A 16,092-nucleotide genomic window follows, 5' to 3' on the forward strand; every position below is an offset into this window, starting at 1 on the left:
CATGTTTGCATCGCTGTGGCATAAAGGTAGGGTGATTGGCCCAGAAACCTGAGGTCCTGGGTTCGAGCCCGTTGACATGCCCCGGCATTATTGGGAAAAGAGCTTAACGCAAATTTCCTCACTTCACTCAAGTGAACACAAGTACCTAGCTTTGGCTACCGTTGTCCCTAGAATAAGACATCAAATGCAGTCCTTGTTTTTACACCTTTAGCACAAGGAACCTACCACACTTAATTGAAATAAGTAGGGGTTCATCGTCAATATACTGTGATGACACATTTTTATTGATATTACATTCAATTACCACTTTTAGGACAATATTCATAAAGGAAATTACAGCAGAACATAAAATTAAAATAAATACAAAAAGCCAATTACTCTAAAAATGAAACATATTGAGGTTATACCCATAAAGAAAACCAAACAACATGATATCTACAAACATATTGCACAACACCACACACGATGTAACATGTATGACTGTCAACACAAGAATACATATGGAATGTTACAATGCTCACTACTTAGTAAGATACTAAGTAAAGCATTTTTGTCACCATGCTTACAAGTATATTCTACAGGTATAGAGCTTCTCATCCAGAAATATGGTGTGTACAGTGTAACTTTGGAGCATAACCTTACACATTTAGTACAATTTCAATATCTGCCACATCTAAAATGATCTACTTTCCAGTCAACATCCTTAAGAAAACCAGGAAGTGACTAGAAAAACAATGGTGAGCTGTGAATCAAGTTTCTCATGCCATAAAATCTTTTATGACATGTCAAAATGTTTGACGAGGATTCCCTGTGTACATGCATTTCAACTTGAAAGAGGTGCATCTGACTTACAGCAGAGCAAGTTGACCCAAGCACCCCAGGTTGCAGCTCAATTGTTCGGGATTTTTCCTTTCTCTAACCTTAGATGTTACTGTGCGTTGCCTGCCAAGTAATGATTAGCCCACACCAATTCTATTTGTTGCTTCTCAGATTTAAAAAAAAAAGGACCGACAGGTCGAAAAAACAAGTTTTTTTTTTCAAAAGGTCTGGGGTGAAGATATATGGCTTAAACAAAACAAACAGCCTGAGGGGTTTGATGCGTTTTATGCAATGGATCGCTTCCTTCGATTTGTTACTGATGTTCTGAATAAAAGGCAATCTTTTGACTGAAATTATGTGTATGTGGCTCTGAATGGCAATATTTACAGCTTTGTGATAGCAAAACTTGTGTTGTTTTTTTTCTCTGAAAATGAAAAAAAATGCATAGGTGAATCCAAGAAGCAACAAATAAAATTGGTGTGGCCTTATTATGATTTGAATTCTGGCAGACATTTATAAAAGCCTCAAAAATCTGAATTGTGCACCTTATTTCTTGGTGAAGCACATACCTTACGGACCAACCCCTGTACAAGTACTAAGTACTTTTAATCATTACATGGCTGCAAATTCTAAGACTCTGAGGATGAAAATAGTGACTGGCAAAAGAAGTTCAAGCTAAATAAAGCCAAATGTATCAACTATAGTCATATGCTGCTGAACACATATCAAATCATACAGATTGCACATCAAAGCATTTAAAGTTATTGCTAATAGCTAATAACATATTTACCATCAATAGAGTCACTACACTTCTATTGAGCTGATGACCACATACATGTACATTGTACAATATAGGTTACTACAATGTATGTATCTTATCAAACTTAAGCACCCTTACGTTAGTATAATGTTGTCAACGACTCTTGGTACAATAATGCACTTTCCTTCAACTAGTTCACTAAGAAGGAATGGCTAATAATGTGGTAATATCACTTTTACAGATATTGGTTTTAAGACTACATTCTGGCAGAAATGCTAATTCTGCTAATACATAGAGAGACTGCAATCTCTGCGAGTAGATTCAGTGATTCTGACAGATTTCAATCTCCACCATAATATACTCTGACTAAACTACAAGTTAGATGTCTAATTGTCCTTTGGACTGGATGCGAAGCCTTCTCTTTTATTCATGAAGTGTGCTTGGGTAGAAAAGCAGTACAGTAGCCTGGACTCCAGGCTTCTTAGCTTTGGTCTGCTCCCAATGGCTAAAACTCTGCTAACAGTTTACAGAGTCTGTTTACAGAGAACTTCCTAAAATCAAACTTCCTTGTCACTGAAAGTTGTATGTTATCATACTACTGTACATTCATTATTAAGCTTGCAGCTCCAAAATTTCATGTCATGGGGTAAGTCAAGTGCATGTGGTATCAATGAGTCTGGAGATCTGGAAACAATTGCTGGCAGAAAAATGGAAATGCCAATTATATTGCAGGCTTGATGTGTTCATGGTAGGGAAGGGACTGCAAAAACCACAAACTTGAAATACTGGAAATATTTGACGATTCTCAGTACTTGAAACTTGCTTCTCACTAGACACTGAACTTCTGTTCGGAACCGTCCCCGGTAAGCACGATCACATTTTTCTGCGTGATCCAAACCAGGCGTACGCCCTTCAGGAGACTGTTGAGCGAGGTGTTGCTACCGGCACGCGCCGGCCGGGTGTCGTGAGACCGGATACACTTGATACTGGAACCGCTCATCATACCAAACAACCCAGCAGCCATCTGTAAACAAACACAACAACAAAGTCTTACCAAAATCTGCAGAGTTCATCCAGAAATACAATGCCATGTGTTTCTTATTGAAAATAGAGCTTTGTACTCAATTCTTACTGTTTAAGCCTACAGCATTCTACTTTATGAAGAATAACCATCAATATCAACCCTCAATGAACAACCTGAAAAATGCCTTAGGTGTAGGATATTCCTTAGGGGTGGTAACCTGAAGTGTAGTAACAGTTGTAGAAGTGACACTAGTGAGGTTCATGTAGTTGGATAACATTGTCAACCTTCTTCAGAATAGAACCAATGTATATGTTTGTGAAATCACAGACAATGCTTTGGTGACCATCTGTCACCTTCTTCAGGGTAACGCTGACTGGTTTTAGTCCTTGCTATTCACTGATCTTCAAACCTGACAGCCTTTAGTGGGGTAACCTTGAGTATAGTTGTCACAGTAGTGATATTGGGCTAACAAACTTGTATCATTTTTCTGCACTTCTTACATACAGGAATAAAAGACCTGTTGGCTGTGATAACATGTTTTAATTGCTTCAATTTTACAATATTTATGGTTCAGAAAATTTCTAAATTTGAAAATTCTGATTTTTATGGCCCATCTTGTTTTGAAGATTGAGCTGCTGCAATAAATTTGGGGTCTACAGGGGATGTCATCCATTAAGTTTACTTACTGTGACCTGTAAAGAAAAGTAAAATACACTATACTTCAAACTACATGAATATCTGACGCCTAGGTTGAACCACCCACCAACTTCTTAACAGTAATCTCACCTGCCAAAACAGAAGCTTGTTCTCTTGGTATGAATACGTGGCAAGATGACGGCCGTCAGGAGAGAACGCTACCGCCATGACAGGAGCGCCGTGGGCAGCAATCATCTGTGTACAACAAGAAAGGCAACATCACAAATAAATTTTAATCAGTAAAATTCAAAATAGGTTTTCTTGTTAAAACATATCATCTATTTCAAATGGCAACTTTTTGGTGCAGATGGCTTAGAAGTTTAAAAACGGATCATGAGGTCACAGCTTTACTTCCTGGCATTGAATATGGCAAGTCGTTGTGTCATTGGGAAAGGCACTAAACATGACTTTCCTCATCATGCCATCTTGGCATAACATGGGTTGGAAAGGTACAAACTGATTGAAGGAAATTCAAAGGGATGGGCTTCACCTTCCAATACTGTGCCAAAAGAGATAACAATGGTCCCCATGGCCTCAAAAAACAATGGGACCTTAAATACCTAGTACCTAACTGTCTTATACTGTTGTGCAAATGTACTGGCACTTGGCAGTCCTTTACATGCAGGTAGCCATTGCTTAGTAGTTTAATGTGTTTATACTTGGGCTATTGTACACTTACTTGACATTTGGCGGTCTTTTGGTCGTACAATGCCAGGTAGCCATTTCTGGCGCCCACGGCGATGCGGCGGCTGTGGTTGTCGTAGCTGACCATGTTGAAGCGACAGATGGCAGGGAAGGTCTCCTGCAGTCCCTTCTGCTTCAGCTGGGCGGCGTCCAGACAGTGGACCGTGATGTCCATAACCTGAGCATTGTGCAACAGTTATAATAAATCAGCAAATACTTTCAAATTGTGATTTACGTAAACAAACAACTGCATCAATAGCCTAGTACTGATCATGAGCCTCACTTTGCATGCAGTACATGTGGGTTACAGGTTCTGTTCTCTGATCTGGTTTCATACTTGTAGTGCTCATACCAGAGACTTAAGTGATGTATATACTGCTCTTGTGCTTAGATATATGCAGAAGTTGGACATTATGGGAAGGGAACACATGACATTGAACACCATTCTGACACAATATCAGCCCCTTGCTACAGCATTGTTTGTGCTTATGCTTAAGTGACATGAATCTAAATTAAAAAATTCTGACTGTCTTTAAAAGAAAAAAACCTACAGACTCCCATCAGGGTCTTTCGAAATGTAATCTTTACCAACCTATACAATAATTGTAAGAAATAACATTTAGTGTTCCAACCTCCACAATCAATTCAGCCACATCACTCTGCATCTTGTCAATCAGCAGTTCGATGACCCTCAGTATCTCCGGTTTTCCGCGTACCAACACTGACGTGTGGATGGGTGCACTCTGGGACTGCGCGTTGGCCGCCATGGCCGCATGACGAGCCACCTCCTTTGCCATGGTGGTGATGAACGCAGATGGACGGGCGGTGGCAATGAGGGACAGCGCGTGGCGGGCTGTTCGACAGGAGTCAGCAGCAGGGGTCAGGGGTAACCCACTCATCATGCTGGCAGAAAAGCACATGTTAGACTTTTACCTCCGTGTACGGAGATTTTTTTCAGTGTGTGTTTGTATGGTTGTTTGTTTGTGTGTCTGTAGTTATTTGAGTGGCTACATGATATGTAGTTTCGACATGCTAGGCATGCTGAGGACACTGACAAAGGTTCCAGAATAGATAATCTCATTTACTGTCTTTGATTTTCTTATGAATGCAGTCTCAAATATACTGTAAATGCAGAAATGTTCGCGGTGGATTAATGTTCGCGGTTTTTGCGGTGACCACTTCATCGCAAACTTAAAACCACCGCAAACATTTTTCTATTGTGGTATTAGACTGCAGTCTATGGTGTTACCACCAAATTAAAACCACCGTGAAAAGTCCTTTTCTCCGCTACCGCGAAATTAAATTCCCGCGAACTTAAATGCATTTACAGTAACTTGGTGGACACTCAGTTTGCTGCTATTCCCAGTACCTGGCTGCATGCTTCTCAGCATCACAGCACAGCTCCAGCAGACCCAACAGCACAGCTGACACATCCATGTATGGCTCCCACACTGTGAACCCTCGGCCAATCAGATCGATGGCAGCCCTCCTGATTGGCGTGTGTGCGGGGAGCTTGCCGCTGGGCGGTGCCAGGAGTAGATACGTCAGCGCCTTGCCTGGAGGACACAACAATATGCTTATCTTTACTACAATCAGATGGAACTATGCAGAACGGCCTTTCTTATTTAGTCATTTATAATTGTTTGTCAAAGGCTTGTCTGCCCATACACACAAGTCATACACAACACACACATGTACACATCTCAAACATTATGACAGTACTGGTATCTACAGGTATCCACAACCTTTCCCCATGACCTACAGTTTATAACCCCGTAACTACCGGGAACACTAATTTGGTGCAAAATGCCTGCCTTAGCAGGCTGAAGGTTTAGACCAAACACGGAGAGCTGTGTTTTATAAATCACATGACATATGCTGTATTTTTACCTATGTTCTGGGTAGGTCAGGGCAAGAATGCATTTTAAAGGACCTCAAAACACACATTTTCCACCAAGTATACAATACATACATTCATTATTGACCTGGGGTCGGGACCAGGCTAGTACATACAACTGTATTTCACTCATCAAGCCATGCAAAAGGAACAGTATGGACTGAACATGGCACCTTGTTTGCTCTCTCCTAAATACATACATTCCTACATAATAATCATGTACATGCATGCGTGCAAGGATTTTTTATGTAGTCAATTAAATCTGGTACATGCATGTAGTTGTCTCCACAACCACTTTCACACTACTGTATGTATCTACACATAAAACATATAAAGGTTCTATATAGTTGTAGACTGCATAACCTGATAGGAGGAAATGCAGAATCTGTAAAAAGAGTATTTGAAAGTTAGATGGCTCTAAAAAGCTATTTGCAAAGTTACCAAACATAATGCCTTGGATGCAAAAACGCTCAAAGTATCAATCAAGGTGACTATTTTTAGTGACTAGAAACAGCGTATTTTAGTGCACCTATAATAAAAGCCATTTTGCTGGGTTTAGTCAAAAGGATAGTATATCCTTTGCCATTAGATTAATAAACCAATGTTCCTCCAGCAAGTCACCAACAGTGAAGGAAAATACAAGCCTTCTTTATGAGCAATGCTCATATCCTTCTTTCTACTGGTGACTCCCTTCTGTGTGCTCTTAATCATCAGCTTCTCTTCTGTATGGGGCACACAAATATCAACAAAGGGAGAAGTCTTCAAGTGTTTACAGCAGGTGAGCTCAAATGAACAGTTAAGCTACTCTTCCACTGGACGTGACATACAAGACAGTTGGTATGTACAGTCAAACCTGCCCAAGTGACCACCTCTTCTTAGCGACCACCTGGCTCAGGACTCGAAATACTGGGTGCATATGCACCCAGGTGCACCGAAAATTTGAGCTGTGCACCCAAATATTTTCTGTGGGTGTACAGGGTGCACCCAAATAATTTCATAGGCTTATGTATGTAAAGATATCAAAGTATACTGGTATACATCATATTATTGACATCTAAGTGTTAGAAAGATAATAAAAATGTTATGGTACTCAAGAATTTGATAGCTTGTAACTTAGTTTTATTATTTAGTTTTTCTGACATGCTACTTAAATTTAAGTGGTGCACCCAAAAAAATTTGGTGCACCCAATTTTTTATGTTGGGTGCACCAGTGCACCTAATCCCAAAAATGAATTTCGAGCCCTGTGGCTATTTCGACTGCTTTTTCTCGGTCACAATTTTTTTCCCATTGACGTAAGCATGAAGCAACCTCTTCACAACGTCCACCTGGCCAACGCAACTGCGGCCGCCAAAAATTGGGACCAAATCCCTGCCCATAACGACCGCATCATGTTCAAATCTTGAGGTGTTATCGATTTTCAATGATAACTAGCGCAATTTTGTGCCGAATTTGGCCAATTTGTGTCGGATTGTGACTACCATTATGATGTTATGTTATGTTACCAAAATAAAGATGGAGGCGGATGCACGTGCGTGTGCTTGGTATTTGCCATTAAACACAACGGAAACTATTTAAGGTACAATGTATGCATCAGGCATGTTGTGAGTCTATACTCTTCTAACCGACCACCTGACCAAATGGACCGCTTTTGCCCATTCCCCCGGATGGTCGTCTTGGGCAGGTTTGACTGTACATAATAGAATACAACAAAGTGTATTCTGTATCACCCGAGGTCCCAGTCTGACCACAGGAAGGATCGCCTGATGGATGGTAGGGCTGGGACTGACTGTGATGCAGAATACATCTACACATACTGGTCAGTAGTGCTCTGGGAACTCTTGATTGTGTACAAAGAATTTTGTTATCCAGGAAAGGTATGGAAAGTTTTCTTACTGATTACTGTAAATACAGAATCAATCGCGGTGGATTTATGTTCCCGGTGACCACTTCACCGCAAACTTAAAATCACCGCGAACATTTTTCTATTACGGTATTAGACTGCAGTCTATGGTGTTACCGCGAACTTAAACCACCCAGAAAAGTCTTTTTTCCCCGCTACCGCAAATTAAATTAAATCCCCGCGAACTTAAATGCATTTACAGTACTATGTTAAAACTAGCTTGGGTCATCTGGTGCAACTATGTATTAAATGATCTTCTAATTTTAAAATCCTAAATACATTTGTAAACAAACAAACTTGTCTACCCAGCAAAATTTCACGCTCTTGTTATTTCTACCTCAAAATCTTATTTCTTTCTACAATTCTGAAATCAGGAGGGTTTTGTAATATTCCAATCTCTGCAATACTGTAGATTCTAAATGTTGGACAGGACTGTTAGCAGTGAGAGAAGTCAACCCATGCTTCAAAAGTTCCAAACAGGTTAATATGTAAAAATGCCTACTTGTTAGTCCACAAGCTCCTTTTCCAAGATATTTCAAGCAAGGGGAGCAAATAATAAGAAATAAAACAAAACAAATCAGAGTCTGATGATGTAATATCAAAATGATATGATACAACTGCATACAAAATGCACCAATGTCACAGAATTCATAAACATGAATGAAGATATAATGTGTAATAGACTTTATCTAAATAAAGATACAATGTGTATCAATGCCGTGAAAAGAAAACAAATTGTATTCTAAAATCCTTCTATTGCTGCCTCTACATGAACAGAAGATGCATTTGCCTTTTGACTGTTTGTATTTCATTCAACAATGCCTTTCTCAGGTATGAAACTTAAGAACTGAAATTCAATTCCAAATGAACTTGTCTTCCAGATAACTTAATTAGTTTTGAGCCATTGAAAAAACAATAGCAAAGCATTAATACCAAGACGCCTGGCTATGTAATGTTTCACGTATATATAAAAAAAACTACATGGTATCATTGGTATCAAAGGAAAAATGTAATATGTCCATCTAAAAGAACTTACTGGTGTGTCTTGCGAGTGAGTAGTTGTCCCTGCTGAACCCCTCAGGTGCCCGACTGGCCTTCTTCTTCTGTTCTTCGTTCTGTCCCTTAGACGCTATCTCCGCCCCGAACTCTGCACCTATCACCCCCAGCATCACAATGGCAGTGGCCTGGTTACGCCTGGCTTCAAAGGGCATGGAGGCCTTTTTCTGGGTGGGATATGCCATTTCTGCAAGAAGAAGGGGGTTGAAGCGATGCAACACATATTTTGCAGGTGGCAGATTGAAACTGGGTGGTATGCAGGGCTGTCCCCAGCTTTCAAACAATCCCATCCAATGTTTGGGAATCCTGTCTTTCTAAGCTTAAATACATCAGTTTCATGTCATGAAGTTCAGATTTCTGGGGTACGGGGAGAAGTTTTTGTCTGACCCAAGAAGCATATTGACGTCCCATGTCAGAGGAATGTGCCCTGGAGACAGCCCTTGTACATGAAGCTTGGCTATGGTCACTTGGTTGTTTCTTGATGATGATATGGATGTTGAGCATTGCAACAATTGGCTCGCTTCACAGGCAGATTTTCAGAAGTATTATCTTATATAATGTACATTAGCAGTAAAAAAACAATGAACCAGTACCTAAGTCAACAGAGCACAACAAAAGAAACATACTGTTACAAGTTACAGACACAAAGAGAAGCGAACAACAAACAATGCACATACATGTATCTCTTAAGCATACAGGCTAATTACTGTACTTGTATGTTGGCTCTTTTTGTTTGATGAAGTTAAGAACAGGAAAATGACAAGCCACATCATTGAATGACGAATTAGGTAGTACTATGAATACATAGTGAAAAAGTCATGTACGCTATACATGTAAAAAATGTACATATTGTAGAATTTTGGAACAAAAGACAAGAACAAGAATGGATACATGTATCAGAAAGAAGGAGAACACACATAAAATCAAAGGACGACTGGGTTTGTTTCCATTTATGGAGTCTAACATACCAGGGGAGCAGTTTCTGCTAACAGGAGAAGATTCCTGTGAGACCTCATCTTCCATTAAACTGGGCGCACACCCTGAAACAGTAGTGGTACAGCCCTAATGGTCAACTAACAGGCTTAGGTTGGACCTAAAGGGCAACACTTGAGGGAGGGGGGCTTTATTTCTTTGTAACATGCCATAGCAAGAAATGAGCCACTAAAGCAAGCAATGCAAGATATCCCTTAAATTCAAGATATTCTTTACTTGGTATGAAAAGGGCTTGGATGCTTTCTTCTGCTGTTCATGCAAATTTCCTGGGACAATTATCTTGAAGTACAAGAATGCATATTAGTTCTTGCTCCTACAACAATGTAGAAATACTAAAACATATTTTTCTTGAAGTCATAATAGGTAACTTTTGTTTATGAGTGTGATAGGGAGGAAATACCAGAAATATCCATTGATGTCATCCATAGAATCATACATGTATTGTTGTGATACTTGCTTTTTTAGTAAAAACTGTATGCCTTATCCACTTTACCATGCACTTTCTTGCCAGCCATACTATAAAAGACATTTAATATAGGACCATGCTATCAAGTACATGCAAAGAAAAGGAACACAGACAGAACAGCACAGTAAGACAAGAACGAGACAGTTTCTATGCACTCTCTCTTTCACTCAAGTGTGGACTGCAAGACACATTCCATGACAAGATGCCAACAACAAAAGATAAGCTACCAGAGATAAGGTCTTCATCCTGAAGATGGTCTGTGTCTTCCTCCTTGGCAGGTTCTGCAGTAGGTTCAGTCTTGTCTTTAGGAGAGGAGGCAGAGGAGGGTTGTGACTCGGGTGACTGAGAGGTTTGAGGATCCACGTAGTTGGGAAGGTGTGGCGCCCACGAGTCGATGACCTCCTTCCGTCCCTCAGGTCCGATACGCTGCAGCTCCGCTAACATCAGGGCCTGTGCTGCTTCACGTACCTACATTTGTATGCATGGGAAGGGGATACCAGTAAGAACCACTGACAAAGCAGAACAGAATACAGAAGTGCCATAAAATTATGCATTGTCAAGAAACTAAAAAATATAAACTAAGTACAGATAATATGTACATTGTACAGCATTTGCAGGTTCATTGCTCCAGGAACATCCCCCAAGCTCTTTTCGAAAAGTAAAATCAACAGTGGAAAAAAGCAACTCCATCCTAAGACCTGTGACCCTTTTAAGTAGTGTGCATGTCGAGTGAGCTATGACAGTGGGGATTTGAACTCCCAACCTCTCGGTCCAGAGGCAGGGTCACTAACCAGCTACATACCGCACTGATGAGAAAGGCATTATGGGAGTTGAACACAATGTGACTGTATCAAAGGACCAGACCCCTGTGTATAGGTGCTGTCCCTGTGTTTATGAATCTGTGTGGCCCTAGGGCTCAGGCAAAGGAGACATAAGCTGAGGGAGAACTCACCTCCAGACACCTGTCCTGCCAGCGCCTGGCTAACATCTGCAGCTGCGGCGGCTGGAAGCGCTCCTTCCCCAGCAGATCCGGCAGTAACACGCAGTGCAGCGCTGCCAGCAGGCTCCAGCCCTGCTTTATCTGAGCCTACAAACAGTCACACAAACAAGCTCACAACTTCAACATCGTTTAGACCACTAGTATAAAAATGTTACATGTAGCATACAGTGTACGTCAATGAAGGTTAGACATCCAGGTAATAGTCAACTGGATATGCTTTTGGAAATGTTCAAACATTCCAGGTACACACCGTAGTACCTAACACAATGTCACTGACAAAAGGTAGTGGATGCTACCTCAATGTCTGACCATTTCCAAAATCATATCCAGTTGCTTACTATTAAGTAACAACTTATTGCGGCATATATGATACAGATTACAGCAATGATTATTTGTATTTTCCAACAACACCATTCAAACAAAATTACAAAATCAGTTATTTGATTTTTTATATTCATAAAAAATATGGATCAATAGAAGTTGTATTCTGTCATCTAGAATTACACTGTAATTTCTTATACAAATTTGAGGTAAAACTGATCTCAATTGTTGAAATTGATTAATAATCATAGCAAATACATGCAAATGACTGGTGTTAGTACAGTCGGTGCAGTTTATCAGAAGTCAGTGAGGTTATTTGCAGGAAACCCTCAAAGCAAGGGGTGAACATTTTTCCTTAACCCTTCCAATAGCAATTAGCCTGGCATCCATCCTATTCTACATCCAGTTCACTAGTCTGATTGCTTCCCTGGAGAATAGTCTGATACCTGTTTAAGATATATGTAAGAGCTATAATCAAATAAGGGAAACTACTACTACTACTACAATTGGTTATGAGTCACACAGTCTCTGGAACAACATGGTAATTGGATTCAAACAGGCATTAGGAGTGCAATCCTGGTTACACTGCTTTAAAAAAATCAAATTTGATACCATAAATATAGAGAATTGATTGGCATGTTACACTTGCCTAAAATATACATGTACAAATGTACATGTCTTAGCTCTGTCAAATGGTAATCTGGAATGACATTACATTAACAAGATTCAAACATGTATTCTGAAGTTCTATCCCACTTATACTGCTTCTAAAAAGTATTTCATACAAAAAGAATCAACGACATAAGATAAGTAAGGGCAGAATGTTTAAACCTGGACAGATACCAGAGTATTCAAAAGAGATGCCAACAAACTGGACCTACAATAAGATGGATACAAAGCTAATGAATAAAAGTGGAAATAGGTATTAACAAATTAAAGAGGTGGGAGATTTCAACATAAAACCTCTTTGACTTCTTGGTCGTCACTGAGTTGGAAATGTTGGTAGGCCTGTAGCCATGCATGTATACAGGAGGGGCATTGTGACTGTTGAATGAAAGTGAAATGGCCAGTCTGTTAGACATGCACCAAAATCATCCTTAGAAATAAGTGCCTTAAAGAAAAGTAATATTAAATACTTTCATCAGGTTTGCAAACAAGTCATAGGGCAGTTCTTGAAATATCTTCTTTTTTTTATGTTACCTAGAATTGCAAGTTGTGATAATTTTCTTTACAAATATCCAAGGTACTTATTCTACCCTATAACCTTTTGGCCTGATATAAAGCAACAGATAGATAAACACTCAGCCAAACAAATAATGAATAGATAAATAAATACAGTGTGCTCTTTGATGGGACATCCAAGCAAGCAGTCCTGAGGTCACAGAAACGACTCAAACGTAAACTTAGTCATTTCTGTGACATCACAGCCTGTTGCTAATTTGTTCCACCAAAAAGCACACAAAAGACTGACTTATAGATTAGTGATGATTTTAGAAAAGAAATTTCTTACATGTAAGCGAATGATACTTTCATTTCACAGGCACTTTAAAAGTCTTCGTTCATAACAAACTCTACCAACACAGATGAACTTTCAAGCTATTGTAGAAAGCTTTGAGGTAGTTGTATACCTGTTGAATGGATGGAGGCATACTCCCTTCAGCTTCAGAGTCTGTACCATCTGATGAGTCAGTGTTAACCTCCCCCACAATCAGCCCCTGCACTCCAACCTGCTTAATTCTCCTGTACAGATGATCAAATAAATACGGGTTAATACAGGAGTTTGAGCTTTCTTCTATGGCCTGAGAAAAAAAATGGTGTGTTTTCTCTTACCTGACTGACCTTAGCAAAAATCTCTCATCCTCCACTTTTTTGGTTAGCCGCACGTGCTGGCAAGGCACATAAAATTTTCAATCTGACATATCTGAGTGATGAAAATGTTGATTTCTGACATCTTATCATTTCTGTGGAGATATGAAATTGTGCTTGTACATTGTATATCCATATATTGATGACAATATTATGTTGAAAATACCAAGTGTCCAGATGCATTTCAGTCTTGAATTTGTCCAGAATCTAAAGAAAACAAAGAAAGAGAATTCCTACCAACAGACCTTAATTTTTTTCCACCCCTCAATCAGAAACACAAAGCTTTTTTCCTATTGGTAACCCACTATAGCCCCCACCTGCATCAAAACAAACAATGTACAAATGCAAAGTCAAATAAAAACAAAGAAATGCAAATTAATACTTTTTCTGGTGTGCAACCTCTTTCTTATTGGTTAAACTGCTAACTGTCATGCTATGACTGCTAATTTTGATGAACTATGACTTTGAGAGTTGATGTCTATAATTTTCCTACACACTATGGACTATGGTCGTACCTGACTCGCTCACTCTCTAGCACAATGCTGGAGGGATGGTCCACAATGGGGAAGAAGAGAGCAAGAAAGGAGAGAGAGAAAGGAAATAAGATGACAGACACACAGAGTGCAAGACATTGATCAAGCAGATGATCCGGCAATAAGATTAGATTTTAGATAACAAAAGGTTAGATTTTAGACTTCTTCTGCTTTGGTAAAACTTCTCATTACAACATTTCACAAACTTAAGTTTAACTTAGCATTTGATTCATAGCTTTGAAACACATGGAACATCTGTCTTTGATTCTCTGAAGTTATTTTTTTTAATTCTCAGTTTTTCTCTACATCCAAGTCTTTGGTAAAATTGTTTGAATAAGATCCTTGACATTCTGAAAGCTCAATGATGAAACAAAGTGAAGGGAGAGATGGAGAGCACTATGGACTTTCTGAAACTTATGACCCATGGCTTGGTTAAGTCCAATTTTTGTGTTAATAATTACAGTTCAACTTCAATTCAGAAAGGGAACAAATATGTTTTTACCAAGTCGCAGGAAACTGGATTTTCATCTAAAATTTTGAATCTACTGCAAATGGTAACATAAACTGTCACTATGGTTTCATTTTTATGGTGACCTCTCTACTGCAAATTCATGCCACAGCGAATATGCAATGACTGTTCCTACTAACTGTACCTCTAGAATTCGTTCCACTGCAAAGTTCAATTTTGAAGTCATGGCAAAAACCTTCTTTTCCCTTCTTTCCAGGAAACAGAACCAAGGCAAGAGTAAATTTTACAGTATGCACATATTTTCTCCCAAGTGACTACTGCCTAAAACTAATTTCTACAACTCTGCCATGCATTGCGTGCATGATAATTTTTCTCTCAGGCTAGTTTAACATGCAAAGTGTTAAGTTGAACAAACTGTTACCTCATTAGTTCACAGCCTGTCTCACTGCGGTCAACTACGAACCTTTCACGTGCGACGAACACATGAAGTACAGGGAGAAAACCAGAAAAAGCGGGGATAACAAGTTGCAGAGAATGCACACATACAGCACAGTTACAGTTATTACTTCGTTAGTATGTACGTTTTGTATTACACATGGGTGATCAGAACAAAGGAACGATACAGTGAGAAATGTAGTGTTACATGTTTGAAATACAATCTGAACGATACATGATTTAGAAGGAGTGCATATACATGACATTGTGCATTTTGGTATGCGCAAGTTTTTATAACATCGATATCTGTAATTTGTGTGATCTACTTTCTGCATGCTTGCTGTAAAAGTTTGCACCAAACTGTCATATTGAAGTACTAACACTGCTCTGATTTATACCATAATTGACAAAAAAGGACTTGTAGAGACTGGTATCTATTGTCTAGCAGGATTTTGATCAATACTGAAACTATTACTACCAAAAGATGATTTTTGCAAAAAATAAAAATGCAAGGAAAACTACCAACAATTACTGCAGATATTCAAGGGAAATATAATACATGTATGGTAGTAAGATTTGGTTCTATTTTTTGGCAAATACTTTGGAATTGAAAATAAATTCATTGATTTCCTAAATGCTGGAAGGTTTTTGTTCACAAATAATCCAGCATGCTAATTTGGGATTGTTGCAATTTTGGGTTAGTTTGTTAAAATAAATGGGAACTGCCATGTGGATCATGGGTGGGGAGGGGGGGCATGCAGAATACATTTTATATAGCTCCCTACTTTTCCAAGAGATCCTGAGCTATAGACTCAACTGTGGGCACAAGTGGACTGAAAAGAAAACCAGCGACCAGTTAGTCAAACAATTTCTCTTCTCTGTAATTTTCCATACTTTCTAAAATTGTTTTCTCCTAATTATGTGAAGGATAAGTAGCAAAGGGAGTTACTACCATCTAAATTAAGGAGGTTTGTCTAAACTAGGCAGTTTTATTGAATTAAGTTTGATTAAAAGTGTTATATCTTTCTTTTAGCCAGTTCAAAAAGTGACAAAGTTTGAATGATAACACAATCTAAAAGGTACACATTGTCCATTGTCTGATAACTTTTAGACATATTTTATATCAACTTTTGGCCTACTAAAGTACTAAAGTAGTCATTTGGCACCAAATT

General features: G+C 39.1%; 1 protein-coding gene across 11 annotated transcripts in view; it reads right to left on the bottom strand.

Moving 5' to 3' along the window:
* Window positions 1-263: 263 nt before the first annotated feature.
* Window positions 264-16,092, bottom strand: part of LOC118410793 (WD repeat-containing protein 7-like) — a 29,151-nt gene continuing 13,322 nt past the window's right edge. For 3 of the 11 annotated variants that reach the window (XM_035812607.1, XM_035812604.1, XM_035812603.1), the window contains 15 exons: window positions 15,706-15,753; window positions 14,907-14,948; window positions 13,999-14,025; window positions 13,246-13,357; window positions 12,581-12,661; window positions 11,249-11,383; window positions 10,524-10,764; window positions 9,806-9,877; window positions 8,818-9,024; window positions 6,525-6,602; window positions 5,353-5,539; window positions 4,616-4,886; window positions 3,979-4,161; window positions 3,390-3,494; window positions 264-2,603 (listed from right to left, as the gene is read on the bottom strand). In XM_035812607.1, coding sequence (XP_035668500.1) covers window positions 2,409-2,603; window positions 3,390-3,494; window positions 3,979-4,161; window positions 4,616-4,886; window positions 5,353-5,539; window positions 6,525-6,602; window positions 8,818-9,024; window positions 9,806-9,877; window positions 10,524-10,764; window positions 11,249-11,383; window positions 12,581-12,661; window positions 13,246-13,357; window positions 13,999-14,025; window positions 14,907-14,948; window positions 15,706-15,753 — 1,984 coding nt within the window. In that variant the 3' untranslated portion in view covers window positions 264-2,408. The remainder of the gene's footprint in view (window positions 2,604-3,389; window positions 3,495-3,978; window positions 4,162-4,615; window positions 4,887-5,352; window positions 5,540-6,524; window positions 6,603-8,817; window positions 9,025-9,805; window positions 9,878-10,523; window positions 10,765-11,248; window positions 11,384-12,580; window positions 12,662-13,245; window positions 13,358-13,998; window positions 14,026-14,906; window positions 14,949-15,705; window positions 15,754-16,092) is intronic. The other 8 variants (XM_035812613.1, XM_035812609.1, XM_035812606.1 and 5 more) reach the window with 7 other exon arrangements.

This window comes from Branchiostoma floridae, chromosome 3 (genome assembly GCF_000003815.2).
Source record: "Branchiostoma floridae strain S238N-H82 chromosome 3, Bfl_VNyyK, whole genome shotgun sequence".
Classification (NCBI taxonomy): Eukaryota; Metazoa; Chordata; class Leptocardii; order Amphioxiformes; family Branchiostomatidae; genus Branchiostoma; species Branchiostoma floridae.